This window comes from Dermacentor silvarum, chromosome 6 (genome assembly GCF_013339745.2).
Source record: "Dermacentor silvarum isolate Dsil-2018 chromosome 6, BIME_Dsil_1.4, whole genome shotgun sequence".
In the NCBI taxonomy this organism is placed as follows: domain Eukaryota; kingdom Metazoa; phylum Arthropoda; class Arachnida; order Ixodida; family Ixodidae; genus Dermacentor; species Dermacentor silvarum.
Window position 1 is genome coordinate 178,739,186 of NC_051159.1, and position 22,606 is coordinate 178,761,791.

Genomic DNA, 22,606 nt, shown 5'->3' on the forward strand with positions numbered 1-22,606 from the left:
TCCATAAACTATTTTTGGTGTCGCTAACCAGGGGGTGGATGCGTCATGACGTCACAGTACTCTGGCTCACTCCGTTCCGGTGAACACTACGGCCGCCGTACATGAGCGGCATTATTATTTTACGAGCAATACCATTATCTCTAGCCTTACTACGACACAACTTCGGCAAAGTTTTCGCTGTGTCAGGTCCGGCATTTCAATCGAGATGGCTTTAGTGTCAAATTTTAAACATTATATTTTTTAATATTCATACTCGACACTTACACCTGCAAGAAGCATGCGGTAGAGTTTATACAACTTTGAAAATATGTGTCCGTACACTTTCAACAAGTGACGCCCTGAAACTACAGGAATGTAAACATATGCTTTTTATTCATACTTAAAGAGGAGAAAGAACGTGCAACGAGCACGCAGCCACCCTCTCGTCATGAGGTGCAGAAGCGCGGGCAGACTGAGTGTGCCAACCACGGCTTCAGCCGCACCACCGGACTACGACTTGGTTTGCGCGTCGTCCTTGTGTTTGAGTGTGCCCTTTTGGATGAGGTCGGGGATCTCCACCGCCAGCCACGGGCCCAGCTGAAAGAGCCAAGATGCGTCACACGGTGCCACGAGCAACCTACAGAACACGAGCCATCGCTGTCCACAGCCAGCCACTGTGCAGTGCAGTTCTGCACGAAACGTGTTTGCGAGATCGTTTTGTGTGGACACATTATTCCTGCGCGTAGTGCGTCTACAGTGCACATCCGCGCAGGGGCGTATAGCTAAAGTGGGGTAAGGGGGAGGGGACACCAAGCACCTGCCCCCACACCCCCCAACCTCTTCCAAAATTTCTCTGTACTAAGATGTCACTTGCCCAGTCCCCCTGCCCCCTCACCCAGCCCACTCGCCCAATCAAATAGGTGCCCTTCCCGAAAAGAATGCGTCGCTACGCCACTGCATCCGTGTATTGGACAACGTGGATACAGTAGCTCACTGTACAATAGCTTAGTCACCTGCCATCTGCCTCTCTCTTTCCCTGTATTTCTCATTTCCCCTTACCCCTGTGAAAAGTAGCAGGCTAGAGATACGCTCTCCAAGCCTCTTCATTTACATCTTCTCCTCTTCCTCCTCCTCCCTCAGTGAGCCATCCGCACATTCTGCTATCCATTCCAGATGAGTGAATTAGCCTTGGCACCTCCACGATGCAGTTTTTTCTTCGGTATTCCCTTTATTTCCCACTCATTTTGCGCTTTCTCGATGGCTTGCAATGAAGCCACAACCCTACTATCACTGGGATCAGCAACTCAGCAGAATGGACGATAATAAAATCTGACAAAAACAATCAGTACAAAATAAGGCACTAGATCTGATACATGACATGAACGGTAAAGCACCAGGAAATCTGCTACAGATGGACAAATGCCCGTGCACTCTCTTATCTTTCCGCACTGCTGAACTCAAGAGCTTGTTCCTCAACCCATTGTTACTGCAACATCAGCTAAAAAAGCTTAAAACTGTGTTTGCTTATCCTATCCGTTACAGCGAGCATGGCCGCCAGCCATCATCATCATGTTGTCATCATCATCGTGTCATCGTTAGGCTGCCTCCTCATGTTCACCCTTGCCATAGGGCGAAGAACACCGCCACTTCATTGCTTGTTTTACAAGGACTGAAAGGCGTTGCAAGCCGGCTTATACAGCACTGACTTTTGATGTACAAAGAAGTGCCAGTGAGCACAAATGTTGCCTTGTGTGTGCACAGGGTTGTTGGCATTATGCAAAAGGTCTATCATCACCTCGTAGGTATCTCTATTAGGATTTGTACAGAACACAAGACTAAAAATTCAAGTACAATTCAAATTTCAAGGATGCCAAAGGCCAAACTTCAAGGAAGGGGAAACAAATCTTATTAGTACATATACACTGAAATATAGTGATATCTCCTCATCAACTGCAATTTCTTGCAGCTGCTTATTTGGACACATGCTTCAAGCTCTTCAGGTGGCTTTTCTAAGCTGATTTTCCCATTGTAATGATGTCAATCGCCTTCTGGCATGATAGTTGTGCAAGATACTACAGCCAAAGAAACTTGTCGTGTTAAAGCCAAACGGCTGAAACTTACTTTCCGCCAGGCATTTCTAGAGCCTATGACTCGAAAAAGAATACATGATGGTTACGGAGTAAAAAAACTAGCAAGACAACCAATTGGTGGTACAGCTTGATCACTTGATCTGGCCTTGTGTAGCTCCACGATGGCAATAGCTATTCAAACAAGCTTGTTGTCGGTGGCTGTAGACACACCATATTGCAATCGTTTAGCGACACTCAGAAAAGAAAATATCAAGGATTGTTTCCCCGATAGACAGTGCTCATGGCATAGCCCCTTTGCGGAGTTTGTTACTTTGAATGTTCAAAAGTCGCCCCCAACCGCAGTTGTGAAGGAATTCAAGGAGCACATTTATTTTTAAGCAGTTTTAAGAGCCCTTGAATCTTTTTTTCTAAATTCAAGGGTTTTCAAGGATGTGCACAAACCCTGAATTTCTATAGCACACAAGCCTGCTAATAGAATGCGTGATATTCAAAAGTTTTGCTATAGAGGCGTAACACATTAGTTACTTTGTTCGAACGTCAGTAAATGTGGAAAGAATAGCCAAAGAAATGCTCAAGTGCTTCAACAAAACTTTGCTCCCCACTGCCACTGGGATTCAAACTCGTGTCTTTACGGCAGTATGTACTCCGAACCCTTTCGCTATTGCACAACATTCGTGCATGTTAATTTGTGCAATGTTTTGCACTCCATACAGACTTCAAGGATAATGGCATCTGTAATTTGGAGGCCATAACAACATTAAGTTTCTTGCACAAATCATACCCTTGGGCAATATTGCAGCAGACGAGGACGACACTGCATGCATTGCAAAGAAGTTGTTTTCGAGAAGATGCCAGTGTTCACTGTGAGAACCATCTCCTGTTGCAATAAATGAGCTCGAAATAAGAGAATCCCTAAAGTCTGCTGGTTGTTCACTACTATTCACTTGCTTCCTCATGCTCAACTAATAAGCAATACTAGTCAATATGCAGCCTACGTCACGTTTTCTGCCGAACACTTTCCTCACCAGCATAAATTAATATAAGAGCAAAAATAAAAGAACAGTAAATAAAAGATACAGCCCATTTCTCCTAAAGCACATTTTATTTTTAATACCTTTCATCTCAACAAGCTTTGTACATAGTTTGCAAACAGGTAACATTTTACTCCATATGCAAGCACTGACTTAAAGCCTACTTCATACAAATTTTACCCTTTCCTACAGATATCCCCAAGCAAACCCCCCTACAAATTCAATGTTTCTCCAGCCATGTTCCTGCCAAGACATAGTTTATTCCTATCAAGTTTCAGCTTCATATTCGCAAGAGTTCTGGAAGGATATACTGCTGAATACCCTATAGAGCTGCAAAGCACAACTAATTAAACTACGATAACTGCCCACAGTGAGCATAATTGGTATTCTGTTTGTTTCACAAGCTAGTGGCTGTAAAAGCTAAAATGGGCTCGTCACACCTGTTCTCCAAATGTTTGCATCCATACTTACCCCAAGTGCCATGGCGTGAGCAATTCCAAACTTAGGCACATTCCTTGCCCACAAGGGCTTGAAGTGGTCTGTCATGCAGATCTTTCCTCCCCTGAGAACAACACAACAGAAGCAGAAAAGAAAAGGATTAAAACAGCACATCAAGAACATCATATATAGTACACTCCATGTTGTCCTTGTTCCCTTTTATCAAGTTTAGCTGTGCTTTGTGCTGCTGTATTGTCATTTTTCCAAAGCTTCAGAGAGGAATGAACACTGGCTCCAAAGAAAATAATGATCTAATGCAGGCAATTTCAGCCACAACTAGAAAACAATTTGAAAGTTGTGAATCTGTTCGAAGGCTGCACCAGCAGCTGGAGCTATATTTGAGATTGTGCTGATAAATATCGAGCCTTGAGGAGAAAACATTTAGCTAGGTAGCTGCAGTAGCGCACCCAGGATCTCTGCCAGGGGGGGTAGTTGACAGTTTGCCAATACCATCTAAACAGCACTAATTTCAATTTCTTCACGGGAAATTGTCAAAAAATACGCTTTTTGCGAGTGTGCAGACGATTGCGCGTCTTACATCTTAGTTGCAGTACTCAAACGCACAAGGAAAGAAGAGGGGTTAAACAAAAGGGGGGGTTAGGTCGGCCTCAGGGGGGGGGGGGGGGTTACAACCCCCGAAACTCCCCCGTCGGTGCGCCACTGGGTAGCTGTATGTATATTCGCCAATTTGTCCACATTCAATGGTGCAAAATTCAACTACCTATGTTTTCAGCTTGTCTCTTTTTTATAGGTCCAAAGTGAACCTGGCAGCACCTCCACAAAAGTTCAATGTAAAAGGGTGTAGGACTATAATCAAGTTCCTGTTTCTTCAACACAAAGGTGCACAGCAGATCCATGATGAAATGCCAAAACTTTAGGCAAACTTTAGGCTACAATGGCCCTTCAAATGCTGCCAGTAAACGCTGGATTGAAAATTTTAAAACTGTCCATTTCAGTGTTGAAAGTTAGCAACCAAGTTGAAAGCCTATTTCTGTCTCTGTATTGCTACGTATCTGAGAATTTCACAAGAGAGTTGGTGCCACCATCCACAACGACTTGGAAGTAAGAAAAGTTGCAGCAAAGTGGATCACAACATTTGAAATCTGAACAAAAGAGGAAGCATGTAGAGACATCGGAGGCTGTTTTGAAATATTTTGCAAAAATGAGCCAAATCTCCCAGACAAACTGGTAACTGATGATGAGACATAGATCTACTGTTATGATCTCATGACAAAAGAACAGTCTAAGAAACATCATGAAATTTTGCGCTAAACAAATGGGGACAAAGAAAAGTACACAAGGATGGGTGCTTTCTAACAACTGGTTTTATTTTCTCAGAAACATCAGACGTAAATACCATACAGATATGTGCATAACATCTCAGGATTTCATCTAAAGCACACGCAGCGATCACGTGAATTATCTGGACATTATAGACACGAGAAACGTAGCGACATCTCTCTACCTAACATAGCAATGGATGGGTGACTCATACAATCTTCCTGTGAAATGTAAAACGCTTCCCCGATTTCCCCCAATGTTTGATTACAATGTTTAAAAAGAATGGCTGAGTGTTGTCAAAGCAGGGTGTGCACGCACACTCGTTACAATGCAACGCCAAATGTGTGCTGGGGCGTCCTTTTAAACTAGAGATGTGCTCACTCAATCTTGTGTTAGCACATCTGCTGTTTGTCTGACGTACACGTGTCCGCACGTCATAGGGATCCTGTAAACCACCTTCCTTACACATTCAACAAACTGGTTCTTGTGCCTTATCGTACAGCCATTCTTGACATCATCCTAGCTTTTAAATTTTTGTTTTACCCTGGAAAAAACGCTTCCTATTTTGTTTTTGTGGGAGAGGCCATGCACATAAGGAATTCTGGAAACCTTTGAATGTTCTTCGCTCTGCCTGCTTTTCTCCGTAGTTGGTTCCTTATCTTGTTTTAGCTTCATTAGTCTGCCACACAAAGCCTGCGATACTGCGAGTAGTAAGCCAGCATACCGCAAACGGGCAACCTGGGAACGTATTCTGCGACGATCACTTTCGGCTATAGGCACGTTGAATATTTCAAGCGACTGCTTAAATGTGAGGTCATCATTGCACTGCCAACGCATGCTTTTGAACACTTTACAACACAAGAGAGAGCGCACCGTGCGAGTGCAGAGCAGCTCGGGCGTTTTTTTTTTTTTTTTTTTTCAAGTGTATTGGCCACAGTAGGGCTTCTGCGCACTGACTAGGGTTGACTACAGCCGCTTTAGGTAAAATAACTTGAAAAGAAAGTGTTAAATGTTCTATTTTATTATTAAATTGTGCTACAACTCATGTGGTTGCAACAAACATTATTGATAATGTTATAAAGCAACACACTTTGTTTCTGCATCTGTGCGTCAGCCATCGCGCTCCGTCAGAGCAGCATTGTCTGAGCAGCATCGTCTGAGCAGCATCGTCTGAGCAGCATCGTCTGACTTGTCTCTACTACACTTCACAACCAACAAGTGACCACCAACAACGCGAACGTGTTGTTCATGGTGCCGCTGTCGGCTGCTCCAAGAGACTGTCACTGAAAATTGTCACTTACACAAGGCAACACAATGCAATAGCCAATAAAGAGTCAACAAATATTGCTGCGCAAGACCACATACAAACTGCCATCAAAAATGCTATAAGCTACCAACTCTCTTCTTTACTACAGTGGAATCTCGGTGATACGATCACGGCTAATACGAATTTCCGGGCGATACGAATTTTTCTGTGGTCCCGGCCGAGCCCCATTACTTTGCAACGTGCTAGAGAACGGTTGTTACGAATCGATTTTCGACCCGCGTCAGTTGATACGAATAAACGCCGCCCCACCGACGGCCGTGAAAGGGAACAGCGCGCAGTCACGCGCTTTCTCCTTTTCTCTTTTGGTGCGGAGGCACGGACGCGGCGCCGGACAGCACGGAGGCCGTGACTGGGCGCGAAGAGTTTGACGCGATGGCGCTTTTCTTGCTTTTGCGCTTTTCCCCACGCAGGCGTGGGGAAGTGCGGTCTATCGCTTCAACGGAAAACTGAGCGGCGTAAGCACAGCGCATACAAAGGTCAGAGCCGCGTGGAGATCGCTTTCAAGATACGGTGTGCGTGACAACCCCGACAGCCGGCACAGGCGCAAAGTACAAGAACGCATTTGTTGGCAGAGTAGAAGCCGCGCCCCCCCCCCCCTCCCTCCTGCGCTGCCTTCCCGCTTTGCTCCTTTCGCGTGGGAGATACCGTCGCCAGTTACACGAGCGCCCGGTTGCAAGATACGAATTTGGTGTCCCACAGCACAGCGTCGCCCCCCCCCCCTCCCTCCCTCCCTCCCTCCCTCCCTCTCATACCCCGCCGGCCTTTCGCGCGACGGAAGCAGGGCCGGGCTCGACTGGCGCGCCCGACCGTGACGGAAGTCGTGTTTGCTCTCCGTGCGTGAAGGCGAAAAAAGGCGCGCTTTGCACTCGCACATACGGCGTGCAGCGACGATTTTATCGCCCTTGGACTCATGCTCCTCCTCCGCATCGCCCTCGTTGATCTCCTCTCCCGTCGGTGGGTGCACCTCGTTGAGAAGCGTGCTCGCTACCGCCCTTATCGGCGAGATTTTCTAGGAAGCCGCATTATAACCGGTATTTCGTCTCACGCGGCTGCACTGTAAGCAGTATGTGTATACATGGAGTTCTATGGGAGGGTAAACGGGAGTCGGAAAAGGCCGCGTTGTAGCCAGTTCTGCACTATAAACAGTTACGTTATAAGTAATATATACTGTAAATGCTTTTTACGTGCGTGTGCCTGAGTGAGTTCACCTCCGACTCTTTAATTTAGCTAGTTTTAATTGTGTTTCGATGATACGAATTTCGGCTAATACAAATATTTTTCGTGACCCCGTGAGATTCGTATCATCGAGATTCCACTGTACACTTAACCAACCGACTGCGAAAAGACGTGTTTGTTTACTCAATTATATGTTGGGAGCACCCAGCAACACCGTGACATAAAATTGGCGCAGTCCGAAACTACTAGATGGCGCTATTTTATTTTCCGGTTTTGCTAAAACAGCCAATCAGTGTGCGCCGATGGCGAAGGCATGGCCAAGGCGATACTATCGCCAAAAGTGGTTGTCGCAGAATACGTCCCCTGTTGACTAAATGCCTGGTTCACGGAGTGAGAACAAGATTTAAACAAGGCAGCCCGAAAGCAAACAACAACTGCACCATTTTTTACAAGACTAGAATGGTCAGAGGCGTAACTAAGAAGAGGCTTTCCAGGCCTGGGTGAGAAGGATGAACAAATGTGATCTGGCTGAAATTCTAACATGACACCAAGGAACTGTAGCTTGTTGTCAACCGATACTTCCGAAGTGAATTTCAGTCCTTTGCCTAATGAAATAAAGGTGTCTATCACCAGTGGCGTAGCCAGATATTTATTTCGGGGGGGGGGGGGGGGGGGGGGGGTTCTCCGCTAGAACTTTGCGCTAGAACTTCGATAGTATCATATGATGCAAGTTTCACTCATTTTCCGTGACGTGCTGTCTAATTGTTTGAAGAGATGTTTGGAAGTAACTTGCGATCATAGTATTGTAGTCATCACGCGATGCATATTGTTACTTGATCACACTGGGGAATTGATGTTGGGGAACAGACCGTCAGAAGCAGGGCTGCTTCCCGTTTAGAAGCCTTTATGAAAATTACGGCATCCGTAGTTCGCAGTAAAATAAGGGCCAGTACCTCCGAGAGATTTGCAAGTATCGTGTCTACTGACACCATCTATTCTGACACCGAGACGTTTAGTTAGGATGGGCTCTCCGCAGTAAGCAGCACATGTTAAGACGGTGTAGTTGAGCCTCAGCTAGGCGACTGGCCGCGGCTGTCTGGTGCTGAGCGATCGGGCAGTGACGAGACACTCTCTAAATGTCCATAATTATGCGCCAACTCCGTTCTTGACGTCTTTTATGCGCGTCAAGCTTACTCTTTCATCCATGCTGCGCTTTCGGACCCCACCTCCTCAAAGCTTCTGTTCCATGGAAAAGGGGGAAAGGGAGGTGGATTCGACCCCCCCCCCCCCCCCGGCTACGCCAATGTCTAGCACCCTCTTCCTGAAAGCGTCTGTCTACGTTGGAACCCAAAATTATATATTCGTTTACATATCACTTCACCTTTGAAACTGTAGCTTGTTGTGAACCGATACTTCTGAAGTAAATTTCAGCCCTTTGCCTAATGAAATTCTAGCACCTTCTAAATATCTGGCCAGCTCTCTGTCCATGCTACTCAGAAAAATGGGGCTAAGGACAGGGGCTACCTTCGATCAAATGCACATACCTGTTGTTTGTATGAACGTCTTATCACAGAACCCAACATTTTTATAAAAATGCAGTAGTTCTAAAAAAGACTCAACCGTCATTCTGCAAGTGTTACGGAACGCCACCTCATCACAGGGGTGGGACTGCCCAAAGTCATTTTGGAGCAATTTTTAGAGCAAGTAAAATTGCGTTATGGAGCAACTTGGCGCAGACAAAAATGCATTTTGGAGCAGCTTGGAGCAGAGTAAATTTCATTTTGGAGCAGGCCAATCTAAATTTTGGTGGAATATTGGAATATGGCAGCGCACTTCGAAACCACGATGAAACAGAGAATAAACCAGCACAAAGCGCACAGTAGAAGCAAGCTTTGTAGCTATAGTGTACTAGAATATGGAAGAGTGGGTCGAGCGGTGGCATGGCGCATGTTTTCCTGCAAAGCCGAAAACATAGGTGGAACTACAATCTAACTTTATATATATTCTCGCGCAGACACTTATGATGATATTAGAAAATACTCTTAAATTATGCTGTCCAATCGACGCGTTAACAATTTCTGGGTCACCATTTGTCACCGCATATCCAGAGAGCTGCAATTAACCCTGGGCTGGTATAACGTAAAACTATTGCAATCTGTCTTTATTGCGATAGCAATTATATGGACAATCCAGGCGCATTTCTGCTGTTGTCGTGATGTTCCTTATTAAGTCCAGGGGCAATAACATCGTCTCCGCGCGCCGTATGCTGTCTGTGCAAGTGAAAGAGTGCGAGGGTGAGCCGACGATGGCTTCTAAGTCTCACGTGCGCAAGGCAAGAAAGCGGGGAAGAAGCGTGCCGCCTTCAGTCGCGCGCAAGGCACTGTGGAGGGAAGAGAGGGAGGGGGGGGGTGTTCTCCGACAGGTGCCGCGTATGGAGCCGCAGTGTGAGCCCTATCTTGAAAACAATCTGCAATGGGGACAGTGCGAGTGCTCATAGCATCGTGCGCGCTCTGTTTTCGCCCCTTAATTCGTGTTGAAGCAAGAGGCAGCGCGAAGGTCATTTCGCTTGCTGCTGTTGTCGCGCTTCCTCACTCCAGCGTTTTGACAGCGAGTTTCCGCGGTCATCGAGCGAGATGTGTTCATGTTTGCTTGTGCGCACGTGACACCATGCTTGTTAATTTAGTTAGTAACCGAATGTTTGCAAGTTTATATGGATGATAAAACTACTATCCTTACTTCGCATAGCTGTCGACTAATTTGCTACTGCAATCGATGCTTCGCCTTTCGGGCGAAACTGCGACTTTTTATTCCAAATCCGCCATTAGCCCTTCGCAAAATGTTAAAATGGTTCAGGCCTCGCCCATATGGGCATAAGAACAGATTGGAATATTTTTACGGTATACTAGCCCTAGGGACACAGACAACCGCCCACATAACCCGCTGCAGTGCACGCCTCCCTAAAATCTAGTTCGCTCGCAGCGCCCTCAGCTAGGGAGCGCCACGCCACTCGGCCCACTCAACGGTAGTCTAGTACACTCTAAATACAGCTGCCCTGGCCGTTCCGACAGCAGTGACAACAGCCGGGAATGGCCGCACGTCCGCCGGCCACTTGCCGGATCCGCCAAAAAGTCAAGTGTTATAAGCGCGAAAATCACGAGAAACTGTGTGGGTGGCGCAGTCACGCGGTCAGCGGAATGTGAATGGACGCGTTCTTTTTAGGGGAACGAATTCCCTCGCTGTTCACGGCCACTGCCGGAGCACACATGCCGAAGCGGTTCTGGCGCAGCGTGGTGCAATTTCGGTCAATTTTCTGTGTTTGGCGCAGTTTGGCGCAGGAGTCCCACCCCTGTCATCATTATCTTTCGTGATGCAACATCTGCGGAATGACAGTTGAGTCTTTTTTAGAACTACTGCATTTTTATACAAAAAACACTCAGATTGGGTTCTATGATAACACGTTCACACAAACAGGTTTGTGCATTTGATCGAAGGTAGCCCCTGTGCTTAGCCCCATTTTTCTAAGTAGCGTGGGCAGAGAGCTGGGCAGGTATTTAGAGGCTGCTAGACACATTTATTTCATTAGGCAAAGGGGTGAAATTCACTTCGGAAGTACCGGTTGACAACAAGCTACAGTTCCTTGATGTCAAGTTAGAATTTCAGCAAGATCACATATGTTGGTCCTTCTCACCCAGGTCCAGAAAGACTTTTCTGAGCTATGTCTTTGACCATTCTAGGCTTGTAAAAAATGGTATAGTTGCTTTCAGTCTTCCATGTTTAAATCTTGTTTTACCTCGGTGAACCAGACACTTAGTCAACAGGCTGCTCGTTTGCGGGATGCTGGCTATCCACTCACAGTATTGCAGGCTTCGTGTGGCAGACTAATGAAGCAGCTAAAACAAGATAAGGAACCTACTACAGAGAAAAGCAGGCAGAATTATTTATGTACACGGCCTCTCCCACAGATTAAAAAAGTAGCAGGAAACTACGGAGTAAAGGCGTTTTTTTTTTTGGGGGGGGGGGGGGGGGGGGCGAAAAACAGAATAGGAAATGTTTGTTCCAGGATAAAACAAAAATTTGAAGCACGTATGATAAGAATGACTGTACTATAAGGCACAAAAGAACCAGTTTGTTGAATGTATAAGAAATGTTGTTTATATGATCCCTATGACGTGCAAACACGTGTATTTTGGACAAACCAGCAGATTTGTTAACACAACATTAAGTGAACATATTCTTAGTTTAAAAGCACGCCTTAGCATACATTTGGCTTTGCATTGTAACGAGTGTGCGTGCATACCCTGCTTTGACAACACAACCATTCTTTTCAAACATTGTATGTGATTGTTGTGTGTGCCCTAGGTCGAATGAGATGTTATGTGCAGATCTGTATGGTATTTAAGTCTGATGTTTATGAGAAAATAAAACCAGTTGTTGGAAAGCGCTCGTTATAGTGTATCTTTCTTTGTCCCCGTTTGTTTAGCTTAAAATTTCATGATGAATCAATTCCGACTAGGCCGGCTCGTAGTGTTGCTTCAGTCAATGGAATGGAAGGAGATCGGTTCACCAGGAAAAAGAAGTTATGTGTGCAAAGGTAGGTGCAAATGAAAACTTCATTTTTGGGATAAAAAGGAAGTTCTACTGGTGGACTACCTCCAACAGGGTGCAAACATCAATGCAGAATATTACAGTGCTTTATTGATGAAGTTGACGCAAAGCATCAAGGAAAAGCTTAAAGGAAAGCTCTCCAAAGGTGTCATGTTGTTGCTGCATCACACTGCAGGTGAAACAAAGGTAAAACTGAAGTTCTTTCAAGAGCGATGTCCCATGTACCCTATTCGCCTAACCTGGCTCCTTTTGACTATAATTTTTTGCCCAATCTCAAAAAACGCCGATAGGAACAGTGATTTGGGAGTGTTCTGGAGGCAACTAATGTGGCAAATAAATGTTTGCACCAGCAGATGGAAGAATTTTATTTGCAGGAACACAGCAGGACAGATGTTGAAAGTACATTGGCTTCCTGGAGGAATATGTAGAATAGTGTGGCAGTTACAGTTTCCTAGCTAAATTTTTCTACATAGGGCACAATACTTAGCAGCACCCCATCGTATCACTTTCAGTAAACACTGATTGGCTAAGCCAGCAGTGCCTGTTGCACCAGATGCCACATTATACAAAAGTGAAACTGTATCTCCAAAAGTTATTAAATGAGAATACAACCCAACTCAAACCCTGACAAAAAATTGTGAAGGGCCACTCATATAAAGCCTCATGTGCCAGTCATAACAAAGACCACTGGTCAGATGACAGCAGTAACAACCATAACGATAGGACAACAATGGTGCGACAATATAACCATGCACACATTGTGGACCCGGCAAACAGGTTTACTTTCTGATGGCTTCTTCTGTTAAGGAAATAAAAGGAAGGAAATAAAAAAGTAAATATTACAATGATGCCTACAATGGATACCATGAAAGCTGAATCAAGTACATCATCTATCGTTGCAAAAGTCCACTACAACACCTTTTTTTTAAGCAAAAGCAGACAACCATAATACTCAAAGCACTATACTAAAGACATCCTTCTAAGGATGTCATCAAATAATGAAGCAGTTTTACCTAATGACATCAAGTGTAACATTTCAGATGTGCTCACCTGTACATCTTGGCTGTTTTGCCATCCAACGATGGTAATGCAATTTCAGGGGCAGTGGTTGGGTATGTCACTGGAATCTGTGTACGTGAAGTCACAGAAAAGTTACTTCATTCTATAAATAAATTCGGAGGACATTAAATGCAGTTGAACTCAATTTATGATGCTGCCAGCAATGACATACACAAATCACATGCACAATTATATTTTCAAGTCAAACATACATTTAATTTATGTGTATCATTGTGGCGTGATCATATGTTTTCACACTTCAGAAGGAGCCCGCTTCAACCCAAAGGCTTCTGGTCCTCCTTCCACACATACACAATATGAAACCAAGTTCTTCTCAGCATCATTGAGTGAAAAGGGTTCTTAAAGAAATGACAACGTTGAAGGTGTTTATAAGCGACTTGGCTCAGTGACAAAGATGTCCGCACTGCACCCACTCAGCCTTGATGCCTTTCCCTACCCCAGAATTAAAAAGCAAGCTGTAGATCAATGAGCTGTTCAATAAAGCTATCCATTGCTCATACCAGGGTTCGTACAGGTTTACAAGTAAAAAATTCAAGGATATTCCAGGACTTTCCAGGACCTGCAACAGGTTTTCAAGGACTCAAAGCAGCACCCAAAGTAGGATTTCTTTACTCTAACATTTCCAAAAATGACTATTTTTATTGCACTTACAATAAATAAATGTATATCACAATTATAATAAAAATGTCTAGCCTTGATAACTTCTCAAGATCACAACGCAAAATGAACGCTTACAACAGCGGCTGAGATTTTTCCAGTATAGGGTGGGTAAAGTTCACCAAAAATATTCAAACCAAAGAGAAATAAATGTATATCCCAATGATCTTAACGTCTAGCCTTGATCACTTTGCAAGTTCACAATACCAAAAAAAAAAGTTCAGAAAAATGCACCCAACAGCTACTCTGACTTCTCCAGTATTAACTGGGCAAGTTTACTGAACATTTCCAAACCATTCGGTGTAGTCTTGCTACACATCCATTATAACAAATAGATGTATATTGCAATTTTGCAAAACATGCCTTGTCTTGATTATTTCCCAAGTCCGCAATATTAAAAGTTAACACAACGAACACTCACAACAGCTGCTCAGGCTTCTGCAGTATTAGCTGGGTTGGTTCATCAAACATTTCCAAAACATTCAGCATACCGTATTTTTCGGTGTATAAGATGCATTTTTCTGTTTCTTATTTTTCCGTTGGTGCGTCTTATAGAACGGTGCGACCTATGTACGTTTTTTTTTAACTGCCATCATAATCGAATCCAATGATAATTATGACCACGCGAAGAGGGGCAGTTGACTTAATTGCTACGGGTTCTGTGCGCACTATCGGGTTCTCGTGCTCAAGTTCCAAAACGCTGTGCGAGAAGGATGGAGCAGCAACGCAAGCGGCGGTGGGCCGACCGTGAGTCGATCGACCCCGAAGTCGTCGCATCTGCACATAGCTGTCAAGATACGGCGCACGCCGCTGCGCAAACTACGCAGTTGCTACGGGAGTACAGGCAGCCCCCCCTCCCTCCCGGGCTGCCTTCCCACTTTCCTCCCTTGCGCACGAGTTGGCTCACCGTCGCATGCTTTCACTCGTACATACAGCATATAGCGCGCGGGGACGATGTTATCGCCCTTGGACTTTACACAAAACATCGCGGCAACCACAATAGCAGAAATGCGCCTGGAGTGGAAATATATGGCACCCATACGCTTGCGCGTGACCCGCATTCCCGGAGCGAAATGTCACTAACTTGTTTAAATCGCTTACCGAAAGAACAGGTGCATCTTATACACCGACGCGACTTGTATACTTTTTTTCGGAAAAACTGCCGTTTTGAGGGGGGTGCGTCTTACACAAAGGTGCGACTTATTGACCGGAAAATACAGTTATGTTATTGCAAAGGCACTGAGCATCAGTTGTAAAGTTGCTGCACTATTGCTCTCTTTAGCTTCACTTCGCGCGCAAGAGTGAAAGTGGGAAGGCAAGCCGACGGGCGAAGAGTGAAACGAACGATAGGGTGAGGAAAGCAGTGTAAACACTGCCAGCTGAGCCAGCAGCGTTGCGCGGCACGGGTCTCTCGCGCCGTTCGCGGTTTGATGCGGCGAAGCCTTTCATTTTTTCTCGTGCAGTTCTGCAAAACGGAACCATGTGTGCTCGCGCCGGCGTATTGTTTCTGAAATGGGGAGTTTGTCAGATCGACGCCGATCTATCACAGAAAGGAGGTCCCAATGTTGATATCAGAGTGCACTGCTCATGAAATTCAAGGATTTTCAAGGAAGGAAAAAATTCCAGGACTTTGAAGGGCCTTGAAAACACACTTTTCAATTTCAAGGGTTTTCAAGGATTTCAAGGACCTGTACGCACCCTGTCATACATTTCCAGTCATAAAGCTTCTACATGCATGCATCATGACAGGCTTATCCAGAAGTAGGATTGAAGTGAGGACAGGTATGACCACAATAGCCATGGAAAAGCGCTGTCCTTTTGTCATGCAGTCATGGAACACCAACAAGCTTGCACCTAAGCCTTCTTTATCTAGGACCTGAAATGACCTGCAGTCTAACATTAGTTCATCTGTGGTGGTGTCACAGTGACAAAAACTACTCAGCGAACATCCCAGACTTTGTTGAGAAACATTACATGCAAGACCAAATAGAAACTAATAGTACCTCCTCCTTATGCCCCTAGAATTACGTTGGGGGACCCAGATGGCCATTTTTGGGCCTTTGTTTCTTACAAATTATGAAGTCCAGCAGAATTGTGATGTATGGTCTGCAGACACTTCAATGTTTTTTACAGTATTAAAACATAAGCACTTCTTTTTATAGACTCCTCCTGAGCTACCCAAGTTAGAACATCAGCAGCAGACATACGATTCAAGACTGATATGTGTCATGTGACAGATGCGATGTGATTGAAGCAGGGACATCAACCGTGTACATAATGCCCCCAATCGATGCTGTATGGAATAAGCAAATACATCTTATTGCAAAAGAAAAGTGAATGACAGCTGGTTGTTGACAGCAGCCACGGAAGGCAGACCTTTGTTTTTTTTGTCTCATGACCTGTAATGTATGCAAACACTGATATCTTTTGTTTATTTTAGCACAAGCACCTATTTTTTTCTTACTAACTCCTTCCAAATTGCCTAAGTTACAAGATCAGCAGCAGACATTCGTTAGTGACGTTCATTAATGTCGTCCGTGACATTCGCAGCAGACATCAGCAGTGACGTTCATTATATGACAGACACGATGCTATCACATCTGCAGACATTGCCCATATATGTAATAATGTAATAACAGGGGAAAAAAATGAAATTATGGGGTTTTACATGCTAGCACCACGATCTGATTATGAGGCACACCGTATTGGGGGACTGCAGAATAATTTGGACCACCTGGGGTTCTTTAATGTGCACCTAAATAAGTACACGGTTGTTTTTGCATTTCACTCTCATCGTAATGGGCAAAAAAATAAAAAAATAAAGTAATAGCCAGCCAAATGCTACCAACAGCCATGACCCAGCTGGTCTTTATCTCACAGTAATGGGGTGTAAGTACACTCTTTGTCAAAAGTATACAGGCTATGTGGCGTGTGGCTGCCTGTTTAACCCTTTGCGATCCAAAACTTTTACCCACTTTCCGGCTGTCCTGGTCCGAAACTATTTTGCCAGTTTGTGGTGCCGCGAAGAAAACCATAAACTGTGGAAGAAAAACTCACAGGATATTTATTTTTTCTCCTGCATTCTGCAGACAACTCCTCGACCGATATTTGAGCAGCGTGTGATACCGCTCGAAGCATTCTCCTGGGTGCAGGCCAGGGTTGTTACTGCAGGTTTTGCAGAAAAACACAGTTTCCCACCTGCCACCATTTGTTTTTCGATTGCTACAAACAGCACAGTCCTTGCGGTTACGACCTGGGAGCTTGTAGATGAAATGGCTCCTCCCATCTAGCCTTTCCTCGCACTCCTTCCGCGCAGATGGACCCCGCTTTTTGGCTCTAGCCCTCACATCACCCACCAGCTGGGCCGCGATTTTGTAGCGATGCCTTCTGCTCGATTATATGCCACTCTTATCATCCATCGTTCACGGCCGGCTGATCACTTTGATAACGCGGGCGGGGCGTCGCTCTGACCACTGACAAAGCGCGAAAAGTGCTAAAAGAAATATCGTCGGACAAGGAATCGCTACAAAATTGCGGCCCTGTTGGATGAGGTTGCAGGCGGTACTGCAGGTGTCGCTGTTCTTTATCACCATGATTCTGCAGCTGTGTGTGCCTCAACATAAAGCTATTGACAATGGGAACCTCTAGAAGCTTTCACTAAATGCACCACCGTAAAGCGCACACGGTGAAAAAGTGGTCATGCTTCTCAGCGAACCACGCGAACGTGCGGTTCCGCGCGCAAGTGAGAACGCTCTGGTATCCAGAAGCCGTGCTGAACATTGTGCTGCACCCTAATGCAAAAAGAAGTAAACTTCAAAAACAAAGTTTATTTATTCCTCAAGAGATGGCACATCATGTATACAAAGAATGCGCACAAATCGCAGTGAGAAAAACCGCGAAATTTGACCCCCGACCATCATTGTCGGGCACCGCCCGACAGCGGACCGCAAAGGGTTAAGGGAGTTCCTGTGGTATGCTAGAAGTTCCAAAGCCTTGTGAAATAAAAAAAAAAAGCCTCATATTCACCATCTAGAGGTCTCGTACATCAGGAGCACCATGGGAACCACACCACACAGTTGAAAACATATAGTGAAAGCATGGAGTAGCCCGTATACTTTTGACAGAAACTGTACATATTCCTATGTACAAAGAACCTCTTTTCACAAAATTAGCCACAACATCAAAAAAATGGCAACAACACAGTGTTGTTGTCAAGCTCAAAAATATTTGCCTTTGCATTCACGTGATGGTGGAACAAAGCTGGGATGCGATAAGAGACATGGCACGGCCTTCACCAACTGTTCCACCGATGTGGTGTACGAGATTTCTTTGCCCTGTGGCAGATCTTTATTGGGCAGACAGGACGCTGTGTGAATGAGAGAATGAGGGAGCACATGCAAAATATAAGTAAGACTGATGGCATCCATTTGGAAACGCACGTTAATTGGTGTGGGTGTGAGCCGCAATTTACAAATAAAAGAATTCTGGGCACTAGCATGGAGTATGGCACAAGAGAAACACTGGAGGCATTTTATATTAAGAGATATGGTGATGAATGTATTAAGGATACACCGCTGTCTTTGTATTCCGCTGAATTTGCTCTTTTAAAGCCTTATTTCTGATTAGACAATGTGTGATGTCACGTTCTTTTTAGCTCCTTTTTGTATGTAAGATACAGATGCGCCCACTTTGTCTATACATAGTCTTTCTGCATAAAATAAACTTCACTTTGTAGTGCAATTCATTTGTGTCCATATTCTTCACGTCAACTATACCATGGTATAGGAGTACCAACTCGCCCATAAACAAGCTTTCCTATTCTGGCCTTTTTATTGACATGGCAATTGTACAGACACTACAGTCGCACTCATGGCGTTGGCATCATATCTGCTGGATGAACAAGCAAGTGAGTGCTATTACGTTAGGCATATTATAGACAACGAATGTAAGCTGGGGCTGGGTGGTATCGACGTCAAATGAAATTCAACTCAGTCAATGTGGGTATTGAGATGGTGACAAATTTGGCACTACAGCAAGAGGGCGCTTCTCTATTCTACCCAAGTGACTTGCCTGTAACGTCACTGTGAAGCCATCTCCGGAAGCACGTGTTATTCAAGGTGTGGGCGAATTGCCAAAAAAGGGGTGCATGCGTATTCAGTAAGCTGCCCAAGCTGACCGCATCCAAGAGGCTGCTAATTACCAATGCCAAGTGTTGTGTGTCATACCATCTCATCAAGCCAGTCAAGAATTGGTCGGGAATTTCAGGGAGCAGCTTTCCTTCTAGTGGCTTGTGTTGTTCACTGTGTTGTCGCAGGAACAATGTGTTGGTGTACTTGCTTCCCCCCTTCCACGTTCATCTCTGGTGTGGCTTGTGTGCTTGGTGCAGACCTTCTGCTTAGAGGCAGTGTTTTGCAATGGCTACAGGCCACTGGATTGGCTGATGATGGCATGACCTGTTTTCCTATTAAGTTATTTAGGGAAGACAGTGGTTTTTTAGAGCGAAGCTGTTAAGGGCTCAGTCTTCAATGGCCGCGTCCGGATGTAGAAAAAAACTCTCATTGGCCGTATGCTGTATGTGCGAGTGAAAGCTCACGAGGGACGCACGCTTTCACGGGAAGCGAACGCACAGCGGAGAGCAAACACCACTTCTTCCGTCGCACGACAGGCCTTGGGAGGACGGGAGGGAGGGAGGGGAGACGACGTTTAGCTGTGGCACCAAATGCGTATCTTGCGACCGGGCGCAAGGGGAACTGGCGACTCAACCTCCCACGCGAAAGGAGGACAGCGGGAAGGCTGCGCGGGAGGGAGGGGTTGTAGCTTCTGCTCTGCGAGCAACTTGTACTTTGTACTTTGCGCAGTGCCAGGCGGTCGCGCGCACCGTATCCTGAAAGCAATGTGCAACACGGATACTACTTTTGTATGCGCTGCATTTTCGCCGCTCAGTTTCCGTTTAAGCGATAGACCGCATGAACCTTCACTCGCTGCTGCTGGCACGCTTTCTCACGCCAGCGTTTTGACAGCGGTTGTGTGCGGTCACACAAACAACGCACAGAACTGTTGTCGACGGCGGCGGCGTTTTGCCCACGTTCACACCGAACGCGCGCGGCGTTGGTGACGTGTTTATGAAGAACGTGCCAACCTTTGCCGTACACCTTATGGCGGTGTACCATAGCGACCATAAGGCCATGGTCCCTAAATAAATTAAAACCACTGGATCATATATATTTCTCATTCTTTAATAGTTCAAATCACATCTTAATGGTCATAATTGGAAATACATAATTCCCACCATAGTATAGCTTCGCTGGTCTTCCATCTCCACCCCAGAGAAAGGGCTGACAGTTATTTTAAGGAGCCATCTTGCATGCTACTGGGTGTCCTCTCCTAGGATTATTTAGTGTGCTGCGGGAACAATGTAGCTGCGTGCTACAATCTAACAAGTATGTTGCACGGAACTCCTGCAAGTATCTTACGCCTTCTCTGCAAATAAGTTTGCCCATAATTTTCCCATGTAAATAAATCCCCTGTTCTGCTTCTCCAATCTCCTGACCCTATACTCATCAGCAAAGATGCAACTTTAGTCAAGAAGGTAGACGATGATGTGAGCCAACATAGCCTCAGTGACACTGACCTCTTTTCGAGACGCACCGGTCGCGTAGGCTAAAGAGCAACCCTCAGTGTAACGCCCGACTCTGAGACCACAGTACCCAAATCTTACAGTGCATTGTGCTGGCCTCCTGCAGCATGTTTCAGGCGGCAAAAAGCAGAACTGTTGTTCTGCATAAACCACACACATTGTTTCTCTGTCAAACATGATGTGTGATGGTACATGATCACAGGATTCAAACAAAGCCCTTTGCAGCACGGGCAACGCTTCACGAGATGCTGGCCCCGATATATCTATATGGCATATCAGCATATCTGATGGTATAACCATAGGTGCAGGCAATGGGAATGCATCAGCGTGTGTCTGGTCTGGTCATATGGTGAGGCTGAAGACCACCTGCAGAGTGTAGTCCGACATGTCCATACACCACAGCGTTAACACATAGAGCTAACCAATAAGTGCCCCAGCAGTGTATCTCATCAGATCTACTCGGAAGCTATTGCTTGACTTTGACAATCATTTTAAAATGGTTTCTGCTCAATTTTTCATTTAGCCGCTACTAATTGCTCAGATGACTAGTGTTGCACAATAACGTAGCAGGTGCCAAATAAAAATTTGTAATGTTCTATCATGACGTTTTTTTTTTTTTTTTTTTTTTCTGGATCGTGCGCTGTGGAGTCACATGATATACTAACTGAAAATAAAATAGTGGTGCGTTCGCGTCATAATGTTACATACTTAACAGGCACAGTAATGAGAGAACAGGGCTAAAGTGGGTCAGAGGCATGGAAGGACTAAAGAAGGCCAAGCATCACTTACGTCGAACTCCACATCGAACTCGTACTTGAGGAGCTCGTGGATGTACCAGCACTTTCCGAACCACCGAGTACCATCCTTGTTGGATTCGAGCCGGAACCAGTCATTGTCATTCTCCTTGTTGTTTTGCACGTACTACACATACAAAACAGGTACTAGTTGGTTAATTGTCGACTCCCAACGTTTTAAAACGCACGATATCACCATTTCTGGGTTGAACAAACCAGCAGAAAATAACGTGTCAAGCCCGTTTCACATGGTACGAATTTGCAGTGCGTTTTTCGCAGCTGCGATTTCCGCAGATGCGAAATTCGCAATCCCGTTTCACATGGATCTACGGCAGCTGCGTTTTTCGCATACTCGTTAAGCATTCTGACTGGCGATGACATATGAGCGAGCCGTCTCCTATTGGTCGTCTGTTTGCACCGCTACAGTAGCTACCACCGCATCTGCGTTTTTCGCAGAGAAGTTCAGCACGCCGAACATCGAAAAAACGCACGCACGAAGGGTCCAGCGGCCTCATTTCCGCAGCTGCGAATTCGCACGTGCGAATTCGCAGACAAAATCGCACCGTGTGAAACGGGCTTCAGTCTGTGAACGTCACTCGTCCATCAAAAAAAAAAAAAAAAAAAGAGCAAAAAAGAAAAAAAAAGTGGCTGTTTCAACGTGTGCAAACTGAAAACATTGTTAAGTACTGTACTTCCTCGAACACTGCTATGGACTGCATTTAGCTTCCAGTAGACGGGCTAAATATCGGCCAGCTTGATTGTACCACGGTGCATTGCTGCAGGGACTCGTGCCCAGAAAACTGCCAGTTTCACAAGAACCTTACCTTGATCAGCGCTTGGTACTCCTCCTTTAGTCGTGAGGGCCACAGATCCTTGTCGCGTGGCCCGGCTTTAGTTCTCAATAACGGGATGCCACTAAGGGTTTTTCTCGTAGCATCATCGACCATAATTGTGTGTACTTGCGCTCAAGGTTTTTTCGAGAAACAAGTTGTAAGCGATCTACAGAGCGAACAGGGTGCTCGCGAGCCGTATTATCTACACGTCGAATGAAAGCAGCATATGTCAACAGGTGAGACAAAATTGCAGAAGTCCTACAGTCCCCAGCATATGATCCATAGCCGTTTCATACATTACTGGGAAACGTCACTTGTACTTGCCCATATTAAAGAAAAACTGACATACAGAATCCTTACAACTTGCACTGCCACGTTTAGGCACTATTACATCCTAGTTTACTTAATATGTTGTTATTTATAAGCATTTCAAGCTTTTATTTCTGAAGAGAGATGTCGCTGGCATCGCCAAAAGAAAGAAAGGTAATTAACTGACAAAATTAAGAAACCTAAGCTTATTAAAGAACTTTGCAGCGAACGTATGTTGATGAGTGCACCATTATTAGGAGCGCATCTTTAACGTATATAGTAAGATGTTTTTAATATATATCGTAGACG

General features: G+C 45.2%; 2 protein-coding genes across 2 annotated transcripts in view; one reads left to right on the forward strand and one right to left on the reverse strand.

The window, feature by feature from the left end:
- LOC119456469 (ubiquitin-60S ribosomal protein L40) overlaps nt 1-22,606 on the forward strand; it is a 578,246-nt gene that overhangs the window by 387,097 nt on the left and 168,543 nt on the right. The window lies entirely within an intron of this gene.
- On the reverse strand, nt 354-22,373 carry LOC119456464 (ubiquitin-fold modifier-conjugating enzyme 1). Its single transcript, XM_037718271.2, has 5 exons — nt 21,980-22,373; nt 21,151-21,282; nt 13,038-13,114; nt 3,572-3,662; nt 354-576 (listed from the first exon to the last, which is right to left on the reverse strand). Exons 1-5 carry the CDS (start codon nt 22,100-22,102, stop codon nt 490-492), a joined length of 510 nt encoding a protein of 169 aa, XP_037574199.1. The 5' UTR covers nt 22,103-22,373; the 3' UTR covers nt 354-489.

Coding starts and splice junctions, on each gene's coding strand:
- LOC119456464 (XM_037718271.2), bottom strand. CDS start 22,102: ATGGTCGATGATGCTACGAGAAAAACCCTTAGTGGCATCCCGTTATTG. Junction 13,115..21,150: donor AGTTCGATGTGGAGTTCGAC/GTAAGTGATGCT, acceptor TCACGTACACAG/ATTCCAGTGACATACCCAAC. Junction 577..3,571: donor CTCACGCCATGGCACTTGGG/GTAAGTATGGAT, acceptor TGGCTCTTTCAG/CTGGGCCCGTGGCTGGCGGT.